This window comes from Catharus ustulatus, chromosome 4, assembly GCF_009819885.2.
Source record: "Catharus ustulatus isolate bCatUst1 chromosome 4, bCatUst1.pri.v2, whole genome shotgun sequence".
NCBI classification, from domain to species: Eukaryota; Metazoa; Chordata; class Aves; order Passeriformes; family Turdidae; genus Catharus; species Catharus ustulatus.
In genome coordinates, this window is record NC_046224.1 from 55,795,109 (window position 1) to 55,818,387 (window position 23,279).

Consider the following 23,279-nt stretch of genomic DNA (forward strand, 5'->3'; position numbering starts at 1 on the left):
GAAATACCTAACTTTACCTACTTGAACAAAGTAAAAACATTTACTGCAAATAGACTTATGAGGCTATATAAAATTAATACAGATGTTAAGAATCAACATAACAAAAGGGTTTATTAATTGTAAACAGAGGTAGTACTAATTTTGATACACACTTTTGCAAAATATAACAAACACATACTTACTTTTCAGTTTTAGCAAATCGGCTTCTTAAGATCCATTCACTTACCTACAAAAAAAAGAAGAAACTGAGGTTAGCAAAAAATACAAATATATTCACCATAAGTACATTTTTTTTTTCTGTTAAGTAAATCAGACAGGTACAATCTAAATGTTTTAACTGCCTGTACCCTGTTTGTAAAGAAAAATAAAATTCGGTTGCATGTAATGAGAGGTTAATGAAAAGCTTGATTTAACAAAGGCTTTTCTTTTGGCAAAAGAGAGTGCATCCTGATAAAGAAGCTCTTTCTTCAACTACAAGATGCATCTATACTCAGACATTTTGACCCTAGCATTGGTTCAAATGAACCAGATTATCTTCTTAAAATATAGTCCCATTTTACAACAGACTTGACCTTAAGTTTATTCTGTGACCAAGACACACAATTAGTATGATGTAGCTACAGGTTATAAACCAAAAGCTGAGTAAACCAACCAGCTGATCCTAGTTTTGGTAAGGATAAAAGCAAAGAGGATCCACTTATCTCATTTTATCTTCTTTTTCTTCCAGAGTCAGGATTAAAAGCTCAAGATGGTATTTCTTGTTCGGACCCAGATGTTTATTAATTCTTATCTATATTACATTCTCACAAACCGTGAGTTCTACAGCACTTCAAGCTAACAAGCTAAAAATTGAGACCTATCTCTCTCCACAAGGCCTTTTAAGGCCAAACTGTCCAATTAAGAACGGGCACCTAAATTATTTTTACTTTTAACCCAATTACCAGCCACCTGTGTCCCACAATGCAGATTTTTCTATCTAATTAAACAATATCATCAAGACCCAGGAAGAAGAAGGTGAAGAAGAAGGACAAAACCTCCACCCTAAAATCTCCATCTTGCTTTCTATATATTGTTATATTCTTACACCTTAAATTCTAATTTTTTCACCATGTGACATCACGTTCTTCTATTCAAACTACGCACCCATAACCCCAGTTCCATCATTCAATTTTGGAAGCCTTCTCCATGGCCTCAGGTCAAAAACAGTGTTTTCCTGGGGAGTCAGTGCCTGTCAGCACAGAAAGTCTAAAATTCTCAGTTTCCAGGGTTCCAACACCACTGGCCCTGCCCTTTCCAGTAAGCTCAATGTAAGTTATTAATTCTGAAACCACTGCTCATTCTGCTGCATTGGATGGTCAGGTGCACCATCAGAAGCACCTTCCTGGCACCTTCACAGTAACTGCCTCAACTGTTCCTTATTTTGTACTTCACTGACTTTTTCTAGAGCCTTAAAAATGCACACCAAGGCAATAAGTGCATGAAGAGCTCTTAGGCCAGCCCCATGCCCTCCTTCCCACATTACCAGGAGGATGCTCTATCTGCTCTTATGCTGTCCCCACCATCCTCTTTCCTTTGTGCCCAGAACAGTACTTGAACATTTTTGTGTTTTTATGCACCAGCAGGGACAGAATTAGCTACGGCAAGACAAAAATCATTATGCAGAAAAGGCATCACATGCTCTGCCTTAAAACATTTCAGTTCTGGTCCTTCATGCCCAGCCCTTGCCCCAGAGTAGACCATTCCTTCTGTCCCTACTTGCCCACAGCTGGGAACACCTGAACTGCCCACAGCACCCATTCCCCCCCGGCTCATCCACAGCTCACCCCCTCTCACACAGAGATTTAGATACTTGATGGTAACCCTCAGTTTTTAAGAAAAATAGCAAAATAGCAGAGGCTGAATTCAGATGAGATTTAAGTGGGTTGCTTTTTTTTCTATTTTGACAAATACAGTAGTGCCCCTGTCCTTTTGCCTGCAGAAGTTATTGAAACTGTTAACTGAACACAGTGTTCAAAAAGCAACACATCTCGGATAAGTGCTACTGAAGCTGAGCACAAACTTACACCTCATGCTGCTTTGTCAGTCAAACCACCTTCAACATCCCAACACACATCACTAGCAGTAGGCACCGACACTCACATACACATCCCGTTATACTATCACGCAGCAAGGCTGATAAAAACACTCCCTTTTTTATCACTGTTGGACCTCACTGAAAGGAGCAAAAACCAGTATTTTCACAAAAACACAAGCTAGAAAAAGGTAGGGATGTACCATCACAAAAGTCAACAGACTGACAAAAAATATATACTAGGCAACAAGCAACTATGCACATGGAAGAAAAATCTCATTTGCATTTAGAGGAATTAAATGAAGAAAGTTAATCAGGCAGAATCAGCCATCAAATACATTGGTTAAAATACTGGTAATATAAACAAGTAGAAGACCAAATTTATACTGAAGACAAACAGACAAATTTTAGCGGAGACCAATGAGATAAAATAAGGATGTACAGTAATTTCACAATTATAAGCCGCAACATTTTGACTAAAATTTTTGGTCCCAACCCGAAGTGCGGCTTATAATCAGGTGCACCTTATATATGGACAAAGAACAAAAAGTTGCTGTTTTAGTTTGGAGGACAGGTGTCTGCTCAGAAAGGCAGGAGATTCTCTTTGAAATGAAGAATGTAAACCCCCTCCCTCCAAATTATTATAATTTTGAAATCAAGGGGCTTTCAGGCAAAAATATGGGAATTAGGAATAACAGTTCTTTTCTAGGGAAATTAAAATAGAAATACAGTAATACAAAGAAACAAACTCCAAACCCCGACAAAGTCAGAGTACAACCTGACACCCCGTCAGGCAGGGTGTTGGTAGCAGTCCCATTCAATGGTGGCTGCATCCTCCTGCAGTGACAGATGTGGTTCAGTTGGAGCAGTGCTCCTGTACAAGGTGCAGTTTCCCTCTGGAGGTCCAGTGGTGATGTGGAGAAATCCGGTTTTCCTCTGGAGTCCAGTGGAGAAAGGGGCTTCCTTAGTGTCCCAAAACCTCTGTTTTATCTTGGTAAGAAATGTTGGGGTCTTCCCCCTGGCTGAAGCAACTTCCAAAGGGATGCAGTAATTTTATCAGTCACACAGTGGGACTCAATGGCCATTAGCAGAAAATGACTGGCTGGAGGAAGGATGGGTTGTGAAAAGATAAAGAACAATGCCCTGCCTGGTTTCAATGGATGGCCCATCAGCAGAATATCTGCCGTTGAGATAAGGATCACTGCCCCCACCTTCAACAGATGGTGATAGAATAGATACCTTTTATCACACTCTGTATTGTAACCTGGGGCTTATAATCATGAAATTACTTACTTGAAAACACCAAAAGAAAAAAATTAAATGTTTCAAGAGAAGAAGATGTAATTCCCAGCATCTTGAGCACCTTTTATCTGTTTCTGTAGAAAAAGAAAACAATCTACTTCTTAAGTGATGTGATCTAACACAGCTCTAATAACAACCATGGGCAGTCTAAACTCTTAGGATCACTATCAGAAGATTCCATTAACAAAGACTCAATAACTCAAATCTCAAGTTTATTATCCTGTATTGAGATTCATCTGTTCTCTCAGTAGGTACAAAATTGTTGTAAAACCAAGAATGAGAAAAATCTGGTTTGGATTCACATCTACTATTACAACTAATTCTGATTAACTATTTTCTATCAGCACATACAACAAAAATAGTTGATATTTAATATTATGATATATAATCACTTGCTATTTTAATTTAAACAATCTTTTTCTATTTTTGATCAGAGATGACTATTTCACCAAAAGCAAAGTCTTCTCTCAAACAAACACATTCTGTAAGTGTAGAGGTCACTCTATTAACACAATACAAGCTGCTCTATTGCAGCCAGCGAAGACAAATGGCTTTACTCCAATTAGCACTACGTTTGCTCTATGCTAGTATGGGTTTTTTCATCAGGCAGACTACACTGGTCTCTTAAGATTTTTTGCACCACTGGGCTTTCTTTATCTAACAATCAATTGTTAATTTTTTTCTCTTTCTTGCTTTCTAAATAATATGTGTTTAAAATTCCTGATACACTTGCAGTACTCGGAAACATTTAGCACACAGCTCTTGTCTGCTAACACTAACTTGAGACATCAATTTTCATGAAGGCTAGAAGTATCTACTTTTCCAGGATTTGTAATTTTCTAGCATGTGCTGTCATCCTTCTGCCGAAGTTTCATTTTTGTTTTCAAGACATACAGTTTCCTAATCCAGATAACTACATCTTGCCATATGTGAACAAAGCATAAAAACAATGCTGTGCTGCAAATGCAGGGACAGGCAGCTGAAGGGTCTCCCATGCCACTGGGATATATCTGGTTTTACAATGTTACTTTGATAAACAGCAGAGACTGACAAATGTGAGCCAATTCTGTCTCTCCTCTGCTCTGGAAAGCTCTCAAAAAAAGTTCAAACGCTTTTGCACAAGATGTAGGAGAGATGTAACTTGATAGCAATATCACTGTAAAACTTGCAATGAGTCCTGCTGTGAGGATATAAAGACAAACAGAAAACATTGTTTTGTCTTCCAACAATTACATTGTATTTGATAATTTTCAAAGACATCCCAGTATCTCTTACTTATACAGAAGGCAAGGCAGATAAAAATGGATTTGGGAGAGAAAGTAACTTTCTCATCTTCCCCTCATACTTGGGACAGGTAGAACACACTGAACAGACACAGTCCTACTGGTAAAATGAAAAAGCAGAAGAGCAGAGGGAAAAATCCAATTTATTCCCAATCCAGGAAATAAATAGCATGAGAGAAGCACAAAGAAAAAACAGAGATTTAAAGACAAATCTGTCTCTGCCTAATAGCAAATATTAGGCTATAAGAGTTTCAAAAGAAATTATGACTGCAACTAGTCTAGGGATATTCACCTAGATACCAAGAGGCTTTCTTCCAATCTTTCTCAACCCATTCAAAATTATTTTGACTTAAAATAGCAAGCGTAAGCAGCATTTCGATGAGGATTTACAATCCTACTAGTTCTACTTCCTTACTACACCATTCTAATATGCCACTGGGACAAGAGAAAAAGAAGCAATACATTGGGGGTCATATTAATAGAATTACTGATATATCAGCACTTATCTTTGCCTGACCACCTGTCCATCATCAGTGACAGTGCCATGAAAAGCATCTTCCACCAGCAACGTCACTGCAAACAACTGCATGGATCATCAGTGCATCCCTGGCTTTCCATCCTGCAGCACAAACACTCTGGCAAGAAAAAATGGCAGTTTTCCATATTGCTGCCATAGTCTGCCAAAACCACTATGGTCTCAAATATGACTCTTGAAAGTCCCAACCAACCCCTAGTACACCGAGGGCAAATCACTGTCCTCACTGGTTCTGCGGGTTTCCACATCTTATTCTTCATTTCTGACAGCATTTGTTCCCTTGAAGTCACAGATACCCCAGATAAAGAGTTTATAGACTATCCTTGAAAACTCTAATGGGTGGGAAAGAGCCTACTTCAGGAGTATGAGCAGAATAAAGAACCATGAAATGCAGACTTGAAACGCTTAAATACTAGTAAGGACTTAAAATATTACAGCATACCCTATCGTTAAACTAATCACACAGATTTATTCTGAATGACTTATTCTAGTACTTATTAGGAAATCAGCTGAATCGCACACTCATGTCTTATTTATCCCTCCAGAAACAATAAGGATACTGATCCTGAACCAACGTACTACACACATCAGTGAAAGTGTTTACAACGGGATTTCTGTAGCCTCCAAACATTCATCACGAATTATTGCTTAAAATTACTCTCACGCGTATGTACGAGTAGGATGATCCTTCCCTTCAAAACAAATACACAAATTAAACTGAGAATCAAAGCCTTGTGTCCCATGTGGGTTTAAAAAAAATGATAAGGCTCACAAGGCATCTCGGGTGCTAACCCAGCAGCCGCCGGCCCCGTCCTTCCCACCGCTCCTGCCCCAGCACACGATTCACCCCAGCCCGGCTGCTCCTATCCCACCGCACAATTCACACCCCAGTCCGGCTGCTCCTGCCCCAACACACAATTCACCCCAGCCCGGCTGCTCCTATCCCACCGCACAATTCACCCCAGCCCGGGGTTGCTCCTGTCCCACCGCAAAATCCACCCCAGCCCAGCTGCTCCTGCCCCACCGCACAATTCACCCCAGCCCGGGGTTGCTCCTATCCCACCGCACAATTCACCCCAGTCCGGCTGCTCCCGTCCCAGAACATAATTCACCCCAGCCCGGCTGCTCCTGCCTCAACACACAATTCACCCCAGCCCGGCTGCTCCTATCCCACCGCACAATCCACCCCAGCCCAGCTGCTCCTGCCCCACCACACGATTCACCCCATCCCGGGCAGCCCGGCTCCAGAGAGCCCCCGCCGCCCCTCGGGCTGCCCCCGGCGCAGGGCGGGACGCGCTCCCCCAGCCGACACTCGAGGGTGCCGCTTCCCAGGACGGACGCTCCGCGCCCCCCGAGCACGTGCTCGCAGAGGGAGCAGGAAGGCGGACCCGGGGCGCCCCGCAAGGAGCCGAGCGCATCCCCGCCGCAGCCGTGGGACAGAGGATGGGCTCCGGCCCCGCTGGTTCCGCGGAGGAAGGCGGCCAGCCCCGGCTCAGCCCCGCTCCCGGCCCCGCCACTCACCGCCTCCCACTCCCGCGGCACGGCAGCTCCGCAGCGATCCCACACTCCGCCGCTTCCGGCGCGCCCGAGCCGTCGGCGGAAACTCCCGCCCTCCGCGGCGGGGCCGCCGCCATTGGCCGGGAGCTGCGCCGGGAGCTGCGCGTCGGCGGAAGCGCGACGGGCCGGGGCGGCGAGAGAGAGAGGAGGGGACCGTGTGTGCCGGGCTGTGCCGTGCCGTGTGTGCCGCACGATGGGCTCCCGCGCGGGCTGAGCCCCGCCGTGACGGGTACGCCGGGGCGGGGGCACCGCGGGGGTGGCGAGCGCTCGGTGGCAGCTCGCTCGCTCGCTTCGGGCCTTTGCGGAACAGGAAGGGACGAACTAAGCGGCTGGTCGGGGCCGCGCTGTGGTAGAGGAAGCGCAGGGTGATGTTGTGGCCAGAAGTGTTGATACAGCGTGTGGAATTTCATGTGCAGTGTGTGGTTCTGTTGCTTTAATGTCGCTTTGCTCACAGTGAGCTCTGAAATAGATCGCGTGTCCCGTGATTTAAGGAGGAAGGGCCGTCACGAAGCGAGTTACCCACACCTACCCCTCCTGGGTGAGATCAGATGCGATTGAACCAAGCAACTCTTGTTCCACCTTGGCTGTGCTGAGAATCCCTTTTAAAAGACGCTGTTGAAAAAGCTTTTATGGTCTTTCCCTTTAGAGCGTGGGGGAAATGGTAGCATAGAAATGAACTTCTGAGGGCCCTGGGTCTCTCCAAGTGGAGGTGAAAGAAGGCCCTGGCCTCCAGAGCACTCCTTACTGATGGTGGGCAAAAGAGTTGAAGGTGGTGGCAAGCATCAGCAGTTCATTATCCCACAGTACAACTTCTTCTGGTTTTTTCTCTGTATCACACCCATAACACACGCTCGTTTTTGCGTTATAATTGCCCAACAAACTATGTGCATGCACCTTTTACCTTTTTGTAATTGATCATAAATTAGTTTCTTGTTGTAAATGTATGTCAACAAACATCTGCATTCCATGCTGCTTCTGCCTCAAGGTTGTTCTCCCTTGTCTTGTTCAAGGACACAGCTGTAACTCACCAAGGCTGAGGCTGCCTGCAGCCCCATCCCTCTTCTCCTACACCTTATTCTGTAGGTATTGTACATTTGTTGTTGAGTAAAACACTTCCTGCTGTATTGTCTTCGTTCACAATAAAGTCTCAATGAATGCTGGGTAGTACTGGGGATGAAAATGGAATCATATCATTGTATCTGTCTGGGATAAAATTCTACTGATTTTAGCCAAGGTCGGTGAGACACCTATATGTAATCTGGAAAAGGAATATATATAAATTATATTTTTTGTTTGTTAATTAATCCCTGGCTGCCCAGTCTTACTGTCCCTAAGCTTTTGTAGTTAGATCAGTACATAAAAGTGGTTTGATTCAAACCACAGATCGTTTTTGTATTCCTCTTTCATCCTGTTAATATTTGCTTGGTACTCTTTAGGTGACTATGAGATAAAACAGATTGTTACAGCTTGTTCCATGCCTCTTGTGCGGGGCAGGATTGAAGTGAGTGGTTGATACCCTTGTCAGGGACCAAGGAGAGCATGAGTTTGGTTTCATCCTTTACCACAGACTAAGCCAAGCTCCTGCCACAACTAATGGTGTGTCAATATCGATCTAAACTCTGTTGACACTATTAAATCAGGAAGAAAATACTGTGTTTTAAGGATCAAGATAGAAAATCTCAAGTTAATTGGCCTGAATGGGAGTATCTTGAGAAAATTGCTCACTAATCATTTGTATATACTGCAGCTGATTAAGTTACAAATCTGACCTTGCTGCACTGCACTTAAAAGCAAACATACAAGTTTGTGCTTTGAAGTTGAAACACCAAAGTCATGAGGGTATCAGTAAATTTAGGCTCCACTTGATGATTCAGAGGCATCTGAACTGTTTTGATGGTGTCCTTGTGTTCTGGGATAGAGTAGAAAAGCAATTACTGAAATTAATCAGTCTTTTTGTGATATCTCCAATGCTAGTGACAGATACTGCATTAAGGATACTGGACTGAAGCAAAACATACTTGTGTACCTGATCTACTTTTCAGGAGACTTAATAATTGCTGACAGATGGCTCTTGTCAAAAAGTGGCTTCTTTTAGTTCGAGTTGTTAGAAAAGACAAAAAAGCTTGAATTCAAGAGGTCATTGTAATGAGACATAACTCAATTGTCAAAGTTAATGTGTGAAAGTGATAAATGAAGAAGGCATTAATATTACAGAGAGACCGTTACATTAATGGGAGTTGTGTTGAATTTTGTGAAGATATTGTAAAGGGTTTTAGCCAATGCTTTGAAGTTAAGTAATGAAAGTAATACCTTGAAAATCAAGAAAGCCCCAGAAAAGCATCCAGGATAAAATAGAATGTTTTGATCTATTGAAGTTCTAGCAGCATTTAGCCTTGAAGCTGGGCTGTACCTGACTTTCAGATGAGTCTCCTGCAGCAAGAAGAAAGCTTAGATGTTGTTTTTTGCAAGGGAAAGGAATTTTTTTTTTTTTTTTTTCTTGTCAGCTCAGCAGAGAGACTGGTAATCATGAAGAAAGAATGTGATGAAAATGTTAAACTTATATTGGACAGTTCTATGAGGTTAGAAAATTCCCGAAGTAGCGGGACTCTCAGCCTTGCAATGATGAGCCTCCAGATGACATATCTTGTCTGGAGAGTTAGCTTACAGCTGGAACTGGATTTTTTACTCCTTCCACTAGAAAGCATAGTTACAACAAATGGTGATAGCCATACAGTTACTGTACTCCCTCTTATATTAAAGTTGTGTCTGTGTAGTGAGTCAGACATTTAAAATAAAAAGTATCTGCACAACAGTCCTAAACATACAAATTGCTAAGAGTATTTGAGCAGTTGGCGCAGCAAAACTGTTAAGTTTAAATTTGTCCAGGGAAGTAGAAACAATGTTTAACTTCAGCTCTCTGGCAGCCTGTGCTCTCAGGGTGCAACTCAGTTTCTTCTGGAAAAAGCAGTGTGCAGCTCAAAATGGTGATTCTGTACACTGCTTTCATTAATAATGTCCTAACAACTGAGCTGTTAGGCCAGTAGTAATCTCTGCATGATGTCTCGCCCTCTCTGCGGAGGTTGGCACTGTGGCTTTGTGGAATATGCAGGCTGACTGCTCTCCAGTCATGCTGTTCTCCCTGGTGCCTGCCCATTAGAGAGGGGGTTGCTTGCTCTGCTGTTACAAGGTGCTTCAGCTTCTCTTACCTTTTAGGCAGAGTGAATTTGTTGTATTCAGACACTCGAGGTTCACCTCCAGTGTTTTCCCATCCACTGGTGCAATATATTAGCACTGGCAATATTCCATTGTGCAGTGTTGAGATTGCTCTTCCTGAATCCTTCTATCCGCTGTGCATCTGGATAACGGCACTTCAGGCCATCTATTCACATGGCATGTTGCCAAGTCAGTCTGGTTAGGCTTGTCAAGGATACTAATGCCAAGCAGAAAGGAATTTGCGATAATGAACCCAGTCTGTGTAACACCAGATGTGATGTGTGGCCTTTATTGCAAATTTATTCTGTTTTCATTTGCTTAACCTTTGTGTTGCCATTTTTGCTAATGCCAGGAAACAGTTTCTAAACATGGAAAACCTCAAAATTCAATCACTTGGAAACTTCCACTCAAATGAATTGTGATACAGTAGGCATATCAGGAAAGAGAAGCAAAGCACTTGGATAGTCAGTGTCTACTGGGAATATCAGGACTTCAGATAACCAAATCATGAAATGCCAGAAAGTATCAGCCAGATTAGAGTGTGATATTAGTTACTTTGTTGGCACTTGGCCAAGCAATCTGTTCAGACTACCCAAGAAGTCCCCTAAGAAACTGTAACATGGCAGATGCTGATTTTAATGCTTAGGTTTTTTATCCCTCCATCATCTTTTGTCTGAATTTTTAAAATCAGTTATGCTGAAGAAGTGGCTTGATCCTCAGTTGGGAATTGGCTGGAGGTGCCAGGAAGCAGTACTAAGGCTGTAGGAAAATGGACAAGGAGGTAGAAATTGGACTGCTGTAGGGAATGGGTTTGCTATACTGTTTAGTGTGTACTTCTTTCATAAGGAGTATGTTTTGATCTTAAATTTTACTCACTTAGCTCTTGATCTGAACCATGGCTACAGAATGGATCGAAGATAGTATTTTTCACAGATGTTACACCACTAAAAATTTTGGGAAATGTCCAAATATGAAGAAGGACATTGGCTCATCATTCTCAAGTTAGTTCTGTTACTCTTCATTTAGTATTAGATGATGTGTATGTGGTTATAACAGTATTTTTAATTGATAAATTATTTCCAGACATACTCAGTTTCAAGAGCATAGAAAAGATTGGAAATTAAGATAGAAAGATTGGACGTTTTCCTGCTTCCTACCAGGAGAAATCTGCCTAATCAGAAGGAGGAAGAGGAGTGCTTCTACAGAGATGCTGCTTTTTGGTCAGCTCTGGACACATGGAGTTCTAGAGGGGTGCAGAAACCTGAGCAACAACTCAGAGAAGAGATGAGAGCATGTCACTTTAGCATCATACTACACTGACTTTAAAATCTATTAAAAAATATCTCCCTCCTCACAATAATTAAGACTCTGCTTTAGGGACGCTTTTTTTCCCCCTTAACCAATTGTATTTTGAATGCAGCTGAACTGATACTTGTATAAAGAAGCAGATCATGCTGGTACAGGTACAAAGGTCAGTGATTTGACACGTTGGCCATAATGTTTAATAAATGGACATTGCTTGTTTCTTATGGCTCCCAACCTTTCTAATTGCATAGGTCAGCAGAGGATTATTGTAAGTACACTAACTTGCCAGTTTTTTCTTGACTACCAATCAACTCACATGGAACAAAAATATGTTTGGATCCAGGAGAGGAGGAAGGAATGTATGTCTTCTGTAGTAGTCCATGAAGTCAAACACTAATTTTCATGTAAAATAATGCAAGGGAAATGAAAGCTATGTTCTCCTGCAATTTTATCATGAATGTCTAGGCTAGGTTTGAAATAAAATCAAAAGTCTTGAAACTGTTTTTTAATTGATTTCTTAGTTCAGTACAGTTTAACTCTTCTCTCTTTTTCCTTTCATCAGAAAAATGAGTGGTGGGTTGGCACCAAGCAAAAGCACAGTGTATGTGTCCAATTTACCCTTTGCTTTGACCAACAATGATCTGTACAGGGTAAGTTTTAAGAGACACATGGTTTAGATTAAACTTGTTGACAGCAATTTTGACTGTAAAATCAATACTGATGTATGTTTGTCATAATAAATTTATTATTAGTGAAATACAATTGTCTTTTATATCTTTTTGTTTTGTATTTCAGATATTTTCGAAGTATGGGAAAGTTGTCAAGTAAGTGACCTGATATGGCCTTCTATTTTTGTACTTCTCATTTTAAATTTTTATCTCTTTCCTTCACTTGAAAGTCTTGAGCTTTTTGTAATTAAAGTATAATGTGGAACTGTATTGAAGTTCTGTTCATTTTTAATAAAGGATAAATTTAAGAACTGAAAGTTCTTGCAGTTACATACATAATACAAGAATATTTGTGTTGGGACAGATTTTGCTAGCCATTTCTTAAGAGCAAGTAGAATGTTGTTACATAGCATCAGTCCTTTCTCTGACATAGTTGCAATAGTGTTCTTCTAGTGTTACTCCCCTTTCCTTGAATGCTGTGGGGCACAGTTGGGTAAGTGTGAAAGTGGGAGCTCTTACGTGAACTAGATGTCACAGTTCCCACAACTGTGCACAGTTCTCTGTGATTCTAGAGGGGCTTGTTATTGTGACTGCCTAGTATTTTACTTTAGAGGAGTAAGGCTTCGTTACTGGCTTTCAGCATGTGGGGTATTCATGAATAATATATGTGAATATCTACCTTTGTGTTCAAATTATTTTTAAAAGTGCTGCAGTAAAGAACTGACTGATTTACTTTTTTAAATTTGTCAGAATAAGGAGATTCAAATCTTCAGTTTTTAATCCTAAACCAACAAGTATCTTCTCTACTTTCATAGCTGTTGCAATGATCTGTGAGATACAGTTTCAAAGTTTTTGAAGTCTCAGAAGTGTTTCAGGTGACAAATAGCAGGAAAAGCAAATATATCCTGACTATTATGACTTCAGCTGAGTTTGTTCAGTAAGAAATCAAACTTTCTATGGCTCCAAGAGGTTCCTGGCTTTTTAAAGATTTGTCACACTTGATTCTTTCTATTATTGACTCGTATGTTCAATATCCCAATTAGAAGCCTGACAGTCATACCAGGCTTCTGTTGGAATTCTTCAAAGAGTAGCTTGGCAGAAAAATTAATAGAATTGTTTTAAAGTCAGTTTTATTGACACTTGAACTTAATGCGTGCAGTTGGACATGTCCAAGAGGCTTTGGTAGTAAATCTGTTAAGCTCAACTTTTTTGTGCATGTACTTGGGGAAATTTGAGCTTTCTTTAGTGTTTTTATTTTATAAGCTTTTTACTACGTAGGTCATCTGTTACTTATACAGGTTGTATGGTAGGCCTTCTGTATTGAAGTGATGTTTGCTGGGGTTTTTTTTGGTTACTTCTTAGAATTTTGTCTTGCCCTATGGCTGAATCTTGTTCTGCCTGTGGTGGACATAGGGAGGAGTGTATTCCCTACCTTTTCACATGTTCTTTGATTTTTACGTACATGCAGCCTGACATTCTGGTTCTCACTGTTGTTGTTTTGTTAAGTCTTTTTCAGGACTAAATACAAGTGATATTAAGATTGAAAGAATTGAGACTGTATGGGTTCTGGCCATATACACAACTTGTCCCTGTCTTGTAAATTTTTATCTTCAGGTTTTGTTTTTACTGTTTCTAGATTTTCGTGAGCTTCTCAATGTGCTATTGAAGCTGTTGATTTCAACATTAGACTGAAGATTTAACTTTGTATGTGAAATAACACTTATCCGTGACTTTGGATTTCAGTTGGAGATATTTGTAGAACAGTACTGCATATAGTTAGTGTTTTCCATTGTGAACCTGTTTAGCTGACTAGTCCTACACAAACATAGATTTCTCAGTTTGGAGGCAGTTCACACTGTGCTTTTCATCAATAATAGCAACAAATTTTCCTTTCACCTCCAGTATACATAGATCCTTCCAGTTAGGTTGCTTGTAAATCTAAAGATTATGTTCTCTGTTCTTCAAGTCATCCAAAGGAATTAAAAGTGATACTGGTCCCAGAAAGACCCCACATGCTTTTTAAAAATCATCTCCACTCTACCTCTAAGTACATGGCCAGGTTAGCTGCTCCTTTGAATTTCTGCCTAATGAGTATTTTTATTGTTAAGTATATTTTAATCCGTTTGCTGTATAACAAATGTAAGAGCCCATTGAGATCTTTAAGGAAAAAATATCTCTGAAGTAATTTTAGTGTGGTTCACTAAAATCAATAACATGGTTATATATTTCCAGAGTTACCATTATGAAAGACAAAGACACCAGAAAGAGCAAAGGAGTTGCTTTTATTTTGTTTTTGGATAAAGAATCTGCACAAAACTGTTCTCGGGCACTTAATAACAAACAGGTAAGTTGTGGAAAGTTTTTATGGCAGGAGGATTGGGGTTTCAGTCCCAAAACATTCACCTTTTCTTTCCAATTTTCTGTAGCTGTTTGGAAGAGTAATAAAAGCAAGTATTGCTATTGATAATGGAAGAGCAGCAGAATTCATTCGGAGGCGTAACTACTTCGATAAGTCTAAGTGTTACGAATGTGGGGTGAGTAAAACCAAAAATGTGGAGAAATGGACAAAAGTTGTGGGTTGAGATAAGAACAACTCAATAATTGTAATCATACTAAATAGTAGTAGTAATAGATTGTAATGAAAGTAAAAAAGAGAAATAAAACCCAAGAAAGAGAAGTAATGCACATGAAAAGCATTGCATTGACAACCTTCTACTCTTTACTTCAAAATGTCTGCTTTTGCTATATCTTTAGAAGTTCATTATTTAGTTGGCAGTAAAATAAATACAGGAAACAACTGTTTTATGTAAAAGTGAATGTTAAGTTTTAATTAATTCCTGACTTTACCTGAACACAGTAATGTAGGACAGTGATATTTGGATAGTATTTAATGTCCAATACAAACTTGATTTATATTTATAACACTTCTTACAGCAAAAATGTCACCTCAATCTTGTCTCAAATACAAACCATGTGTAGTGTATTCAGTTATTGCAGCAGACAAAAAATCTACTGTGCTCGTAGCTTGTTCTCAGTTTGCAGTTAAGCATGCATATCACCACCAATCTCTTCATTTCCATGGCAAGCCTAGAGAAGAGTTTGTCTTCTGTCTGCTAATTCAGCATTCCATTTTTCTTACTAATTGCTTCCATTTTTTCCCCCACGAACTTCCCTCAGGATACGTTTTAATGTATAGTTGTTTGTAATGGCTTCTGTTAAGCAATATTTCTTTTTCTCCAAGGAAGCAGGACACTTAAGTTATGCTTGTCCTAAAAATATGCTAGGGGAGCGGGAACCACCGAAAAAAAAAGAAAAGAAGAAGAGAAAGAAAGTAGTGGAACCAGAAGAAATGTACGTATATTGAGTTACATGTTACTACTTTTTTTAGGAAGCTTTTTCATACTAAACACTTAAATTAAAGATCTATATTTTTTCTCTCTCTCTTTGCACAATAAAGTGAGGAGGAAGAAGAAAGTGAAGAGGAAGGAGAAGACCCTGCACTAGATAGCCTCAGCCAAGCCATAGCTTTTCAGGTACAATATTGAAGCATGGCATATTTATTATTATATTTTTTTAGTTCAACTCCCTTCTTTAACTGCTTTTCAGAAGTTCTGATATACATGCATAGGTCTGTCTGCTCTATAGCATTTATCAGCCTTTGGTTTGCTAGCAGTAGTTGGTAACTATAGTTGGCTTCTTTACATTGCAGGCATGTTCAGTGGAATTATGTTTGGGTTTCTTGCTCTTTCCCTGTTGCTGTATTTGTGTGTTACACCCTTTTTTTCCCTTCAAGCTCCTTTGCTATTTGCTTGTGTCATCCCTGCTGTGATGCTCTGCTAGGTTTTTGCCCACAAATCCCTCTTTACTTTGTTAACTGAGAAGACAGAAGAACAGTCATGTCCTCACTGGAATGTCCTTGAACATTTATTACAGGGACACGTCCTTTGCCTAATACAGACCATCACATTCTCTGATACACCTCATCTCCCAAAACATATTGAATGCATACTTTTTTATGTAGCTAGATTTTCTAACATCTGTATTACCGTCTTTGTTACTTCTTTATCTCTACACCCTTTTGCTTCACAAAACAGAACAAGCCTGACATGATATTCAAATTTCTTGGCTCTCTGGTCAACATTGTTGCCTATGTGCCTTTCCCCCCCAAAAAACAAAAAATCCTCAAAAGTTAATGACGTGTTCTGAATATGACTGTAATAAGTGCAGGACTTTTACATGACATAATCCAAAAAAGTGATTCAATTATTCACAATGTTCCTCCCTTTCCCCAAAAGCTCCATGATTGGAAATAAAACCTATAAAACCTGGAAACATTCTCGTTTCTATCACCATCCAAAGATTTTAATTGGTAAAAAATGGGAAGTTCCTACTTAAACTATTAGTTGAATAACCTTCAGTAATAATCCCCAAAGGCACTCATTATGTGAATGAACAACTGCAAATGACAATGGATAGAAGACTTATTGGTGGAACAAAGCTGAATCAATAACATCAATTTAAAACATTAGGCATTTTCTTCTTTAGATCTCAGCTATAGAGATCTGCTTAGATGTTTTGCTTTAGATCTCTACATTTTTAGAAGTTTGCCATGGGCACAATTCCTCTTTTTGAAAATACAGGATGGTCCAGGCAGCTGCTGTGTTGTAGAAGACACTTATATGTGAGAACTTCAAAAATGTTTCCGTGTGCTTTGAGCACACAGTTTACCTGGAAATAAACCCTTGTAATTCTTTATCTTTTTTTTTAATAATTCAATGCATATTAATAGTTAGCATTATTATTTGTATATTTTTATATTTGTAGTGCACGTTAATTTTTCTTAATCTCAGCTAATACTTCTCTTTTCTTAATTATAGCAAGCCAAAATTGAGGAGGAGCAACAAAGATGGACACAGACTGCAGGGGAGTCTTCAGTTTCAGATGATTCAAAACGTCCACGGATTAAGAAAAGTGCTTATTTCAGTGATGAGGAAGAGCTTAGCGACTGAAATAGTACTGTTCTAAATGAATATATAAGATATATATATAGTGTACATTTTGTAAAATGATACAAAGTGATCTGTAATACAGGTTTGTCTTGGTGTTGAAAATCATGAGTTTTTTTATTCTGTCCCCTGACTCTTCCATCTTTTTATATCTGTGTCTCAAAACCGTACCTTTCAAGGCAACTTTTTAAGAAAGTGATGTGATTATATGCTTAAATCCCAAGAAGTATCTGTGAGAATACATCTTGCAGTTAGCATCTAGACCCAAGCCCTAGCAGTGAAGTGTTTCATGAGAAAATTTCCCAATGCTTTTTTCCTAAGAGGAGTTCCTCTTAGGATGACTGTTAACACCACTGACGCTTTATGTGTTGGTCTGTTTGGAAGCCGTGCTTTAGTAGTACTTAAGTACAATATGAAATTTGCATTAGTTCCTCTGCATAGGGTGGAATTTCAGCTTTAAACATTGTCCTTTTACTCTTCATGCAGTACTATAATAAATTATTGTCACATCAACACTGTATCTCCTGACTGCGGTTTGAGTTCCTAACAGTAATTAGGGTTATGCACATGGTTTTAAATACACTTGGAGCTCACCTGCATCACAGCAATCTGAACCTGTTGGCAAAATCCAAAGGCATAATTTCCTACATGCTAAAAAACCGCTTTCATATGTACTTGGAACTGTCATGGTGTCTTAGCAAAGTGTGTTGCTGCATATTTTGCACATAAAGCTTTTCAGACTTTTTCTGTCCAGATCTCTCTAGGGTTCTAGGCATGTTCTCCTGTAGCTGTTATCATTCCCAAAACCACAGACCCGTGATGATGGTGGTACCCATTTTATATTGGTGTGTAGTCGAAATGCTTCACTTTTAGGAAGCACAATATAAAATATTCAGAAATTCACACTTGGAAGAAGAGACGAACTGGCCTCTTTCTATTTTTAGTTCTCCCTGTTTGCTCATCAGGACCTGATTTTCTTCTAAATATAGAAAATGCAAATCTAAATATACCATTATGTATTCTTAATTAATACCAATTTACATTCAAATATGTAACTGAGTGCAAAGCAAAGAAACATGCACACCCCCCCTCTAAGCTAATATAAAGCAGTGACATGACATTCAGATCCTCAATCAGAACCTCAGAGCCTTCCATTGCTCCTTAAACAAAAGAATTTGGAAACAAGAATGATGTAATACAAGGTTTTTCTCTGCAAGCTCCTCAAGTCAGCAGAATAGGACAGGGAGATCTTGGACTCAGTAATCCAAGGAATGTTTTTAAGACTGACTTTGACTTTTTACTTGAAGCACTGTACGTTCAATCTGAAGCTTCCTTCATTGAATTTCAGGAAAATCTCTTAATACTGAATAGCTGAGAGCTAAACTGACATAATTTATTTTTAATAAATGCAAATAACTCTGCATCATATGTGCATTAATGAAGCCTGAGGAGTTCTAAACTCTACTAAGGAAGCAAGTAATGTTGCCATCATACTTTTCTTCAAATGTTGGGTTAGGGCTCAATGGCAGTCCAAAAAAAAAAAAAAGAGAAAAACCACTATGTAAAATCAGAGTTTGTCTTCTCAAATACTATATTCAATGCTGGTGTTAAAAATATAGAAAACTAAAATGTGACAGAGGACCAGTTTGACTTTGTCCGTCACTTTGGTTTGGAAACGTTTGATATCTTGTAAGATTTCAATGAAGTGATTAGACAGCAAGCTTCAAATTTTTATTTCATTACACCATGTAATGTAGTAGTGGAATTCGCTGCCATGAGACTTTTTTCAGGGTTATGGCATCAAAAGGATTAGATACACATGTGGAACACAGTATTTTAAAATGTTAGTCTCTGCTCAGAAATATCCTCAAATAAAAACAAAACTGACCAGTGTTCTGACCTAATACAGTACTTTTTCCAGACTTCCAGTGGCTGAAGCACATTGATGTATCTTTCTAGTTTGCTGCTTCTATATCACTGCTTTCCCCATAGCATTTGTCTTTATCAGCATGAAGCAGTAGCACAGTCCAGACTATTACAATTGACCTAGTGTTCCTCCATGCTCTTTTGTTCCAAGCATAAAGTCACTTGAGGTAGGTGACATTGGAAAAGAACATGAAAATGAACCAATTCTTCAGAATTGGCATTTAGAATTCTTTTATCTTAAATCATCTTCCTTTAGCAGTTTTCTTAATTCTGAGCTTCTGTTGATCAGCAGTGTATGTAGCTTTCTAGATGAGAAATTCAGAACACTAGCACTAGACAATCATTACATTAGATAACATAAGTATCTGTTCTGCTTGCTTGAATACAAAGTTGTTTTCTACAGCACCCCCAATGCAGTTGCCTCATTCTGGAAAAAGAAAACAAGGCCAAAATTTATCAATAAAGTCTCTATGACTTTCAGCACGGAGGGATTTGCTCCTGTTCATGCCTACCCTCACCTACTCTAATCAGCATGGCTTCAGATTTCCACCTAAATCCCATCAGTGCTGAGGAGCAAGGGAGAGCATTAACAAGGCTCCTAATTTAGAATAGGCCAAGAGGGTGCAATTAGTGTGCAAAGCTCAAGAACAAGAGGTGCTTTCATCAGTTTGGTATCGTAAAACACCAATTCTGGAAGTAAGAAATTATGTTGGTGGTTCTATGGCTCTGGGCCAGACAGGTGAGACTGTGTAGCCTTGTTATCAAAAGAGAGAAGAATGGAAAATGACTTGTAGAACACCTTCCTGTTATTGTTAGAAAAACCACAGTTTTCTTCTGAGAGGTTCATGTTCAAGTTGTATGTTGGTTTGGGTTTTCTTTTAATACTTTGAGACCCTCCCTTAGGCTTGCAAGCTGAATTCTGGTTTTTAGACTATCAGTAATGTGGCTCTGATTAAAGAGAAAATTACACTAAGTGGGAGACTTTTTTTTTTAAAATAACATCAAAAATTTCTGTCTTTCTGCAAATATCCACTTACTAGATTTTGTCTTTTGTATTTTCAAAACAGCTTGAAAATTGTTAAAATGTGTTCTGGGTCATAGGACCCCTCATCTATTGAAATGGCTAACACAGTAGTGTCTGGAAAATCACCAGGAGATGCCTTTTATCTGTCCTTGGGGGAGAAGGGATATGGAAGTGGGATAAGGACGATTAGCTTAATTGATTATAAATGGTGTTACTCATACTGTGCCTGTGCAGCACTTGTTAAAACTATCACAGCTATGAGACACAGGACTAATTTCAGTCCATATTTAACAGGCTCCCACTATGTTTTTGGCACATTCAGGTTACTACTCTCAGCAGAGCAATAGAAAGGACTGTAAATATAAAGAACTATATGTAGCTAAATAGGTGATTTCTGGAAGAAAATGTAAACACTTTGGCTTCTTGGTCACTGTTTTCTGGGATAGCCCTTCTTTAATCTGCAGAGATGACTGTAGCATGGGAAGGTGAGCTGTGCAGGCTGTTCAGCTGTAGTCTTCTAAGATAAAAAATAATAAATGCCATTTTAAAATATCACAGTTTACATCTAGCTTTTCTAAGCAGTTTAATAAGTGCTACTGTGAGTGTTTCTATTCTATTTTGCATCTGGAGGGTCGATATGATGATATATTCTATCGCTCTTCCATTATTGCTCTCCTATAAAAATATTTCAAATCATATTCTTCCAAATGTACTATCTTAAAATAACTGGTATTAGATAGCTGGTTGCTTCTTTTTAGTATATATTACATAACCATTTTTAAGTGTCCTTAAAATGCTCATCCTCAGCAGCTTTGTTTATCTTACAGATCTTAACAGGGTGAGGGTTTTTTCCCATAGCTGTTAGAGGCAATATTAAAAAATTGCTACACTGCTCCTTTACAGAAAAAGGTGTAAAGTGGAGGATTTAATGACTTTTAATGTAGATATCCTTATTTCTTGTATTTATGCTGGTATCTGTAAAACATATCCTAGAAGGAATAAGCTGAGGAGATTGTCCATGTAAAGAAAGCAATATTTTTTAAGTTGAAGAACTGTACAGGTTTGAGAAACAACATTCCATCACTCTCAGGCTAACGCTGACCCTGCTGTGCATTCAGACAGACAAGATGTGTGCTTATGCAGGCATTTAATGGATGTGACAGGTAATGCAGCAAGTAAAGAGTTGCAGAAATTGTGGCAGGAGAATGTGATAAAAGTGTGTGAAACATTTAACCAACCCAACTAGGGAATGTAGGTCATGTTGGCTTAAAGAAATACCACAGTTACTAATATAAGAAGTTTCCTGTCTGATGAATAGGATGCTCCAGAGAATCAAAAGCAGCTCTGAGGTTTTAAGTTCATGAAAGGTAACAGCTATAAGCCTATATCAAGATGAACTGATCCATGAAAATTCAGTTTTATCAATATCCAGTGAAAGAGAATTAGAAGGCATCTAAATTTAGATCCTGCATCAAGCTCAGTGCAATACAGCAAAAAAAGTGTCACTTGGTTGCAGGAGTAAAGATACATTATTTTAACTGCTTGTGTGGAGGCAGAGGATGTAGATGTGTTCTGTTCAAAGAACAGATGTGGCTATGGAAGGAGAGATGCAAAATAGAACCAAAAGGCATATTAAGGACTCTGTGGGTATACTGTGAAGTTCCAAGGCACTGAACTGTATTTTTAGAGTGGGAGAGAACTGCTTGTACCATGTTTGCTTAATTGAAGAATGAGTGTTTTATATCTGAAAATTATGAACTTTTTGGTAGTACAAGTTTGTACTGATGTTCAAATGCTCAAGAAGGGAAGAGAAATTAAAGGAGGATACAGTTCTACAAAAGACCTCACCCGAGACGTATCTGATATGAGAATTTGATTAGGTGGCAAAGAGCCATCTGCCCACGAAGCCTGGAGCCATGAGGGTGCATATAAAATGAAACGACTGAGCAGCATATGGCAGCTAGGAAAGATGAGAACATGCAGTACTTGGATGCGCTTCTTTTGAGTTCATGAACCATGTATCTGCAATGAATGATTGTAGTCCTTGAAATTATGTCTTTCCAAGAAAGTTTTTGAAAATTCGTTAGCTAGGTTTATTTTCATCTGCTGCAGCATAACATTTTTAAAGAGTTTTGTTACTGTGGGAGGCTTTCACAGGAAAAGCTTAACTGAGAAGACTTGGTTAATTAAAATCTGGAACACAGTTCTGTAGCAAGGGTGGATTCTCTGCGAGTCCCATGCCTGTGGCATCCCAGAGAATGCAGGGCCTCGGGGCCTTTTTCATGTTCATATCTAATTTAGCTGAAGCTGCTGGAGAATGTCCAGAATTCCCTTCATTCACTGCAAAATTTAGGTCAAGCCCATGATTAAGTACTTGAGTTCAGGACAAAGTAGCCCTTGAAAAACTTTCACCTTTTTTTACACTTGCGTTGTTTGTGCTAGGATGGTGGATTTTGTACTGTATTGCACACCTTTGAAGTGGCAAACTGGTTGACAGGAAGGTGCTCAGTTCTCTTGATCTGAATGCGGTGGGAGCACTGCACACAGATTGCTTTGCACCTTTAATGAAGGGGCAAGGAGTAATTATTCTAACATCCTTGTCTGGATGCAATTTCACTGCTTTCAAGGGCTCATAGCCAGTGGAGAAGGGAAGAAGGCAAGCAGGCCAAAGGATGAGTAAGCCAAGTATCCACCCAGAATAAGTGTATGTTAGTTATACTAAACATTTTCAGGTTTCCTTCCACAGATTCTTCTCTTTGCTGTACTTTAGATCAGAGTTTATGTGGATTAAATTTGTGTGGTTGTCTGGAGTAGATAGGTGTAATATGTTCAACTGTGCACACTTCATTTCAGTCACCTAGAACACGTATTATGTTAATGTAAGTGTGGTTCACTACATCTTCATGTTGTCTTCATGCTTTAACTGGCTTTTCCTGTCTTTTAGAAGAACTATTTTTTGTGAACTTTCTACATAGGTCGATTCTGACATGAGAGACTTGAATGTAGACAGCACAGTGGATTTGTGGAAATTAAGAGAATCTGGATAGGAAAGGAAGGAGAGTTTCAGATGTGAGAAGAAAACAAGTGAGAAAAATGGCAGGTGAGGCTGAGAATTTTGGTGTAGAACAGTTCAGCATCAGAATAAGGGACAAAAGGAAGTAAAATAGGTTGACAAAAATACACAAACATACATGCCTGTAGTGTTAATTCCCCTCTACTTAAAGAAGGCCTTTGTGGGAAAAGAGTGATTTTGCATATCGCAGTGAAGGTTTGTCTTTCACATCATCAGAGTGAAAGCTACAGCTGGGGAAGAAAGGGGTAGGGAATATTTCAGTTGGTTAGATGTTGTTGAAAAGGTTGGGCCTTGCAGAGTACATAGAGAACCTTGA

The 23,279-nt window shown here is 39.3% G+C and overlaps 2 protein-coding genes across 2 annotated transcripts in view; one reads left to right on the forward strand and one right to left on the reverse strand.

Annotated features, from left to right (window-relative positions):
• The window catches only part of PPHLN1 (periphilin 1), a 63,495-nt gene extending 56,714 nt beyond the window's left edge, over positions 1–6,781 (reverse strand). Inside the window, 2 exon segments of the mRNA XM_033058645.1 lie at positions 183–226; positions 6,713–6,781. Of these exon segments, the coding sequence (XP_032914536.1) occupies position 183 (1 nt within the window). The 5' untranslated portion in view covers positions 184–226; positions 6,713–6,781.
• Positions 6,782–6,874: 93 nt separating this feature from the next.
• Positions 6,875–17,460, forward strand: ZCRB1 (zinc finger CCHC-type and RNA binding motif containing 1). The gene is made up of 8 exons (XM_033058104.2): positions 6,875–6,977; positions 11,829–11,916; positions 12,062–12,090; positions 14,167–14,278; positions 14,361–14,468; positions 15,176–15,285; positions 15,392–15,467; positions 16,812–17,460. Exons 2-8 carry the CDS (start codon positions 11,833–11,835, stop codon positions 16,941–16,943), a joined length of 651 nt encoding a protein of 216 aa, XP_032913995.1. The 5' UTR covers positions 6,875–6,977; positions 11,829–11,832; the 3' UTR covers positions 16,944–17,460.
• The last annotated feature ends 5,819 nt before the right edge of the window (positions 17,461–23,279 follow it).

Coding starts and splice junctions, on each gene's coding strand:
- ZCRB1 (XM_033058104.2), top strand. CDS start 11,833: ATGAGTGGTGGGTTGGCACCAAGCAAAAGCACAGTGTATGTGTCCAAT. Junction 12,091..14,166: donor AAGTATGGGAAAGTTGTCAA/GTAAGTGACCTG, acceptor ATATATTTCCAG/AGTTACCATTATGAAAGACA. Junction 15,286..15,391: donor GTAGTGGAACCAGAAGAAAT/GTACGTATATTG, acceptor TGCACAATAAAG/TGAGGAGGAAGAAGAAAGTG.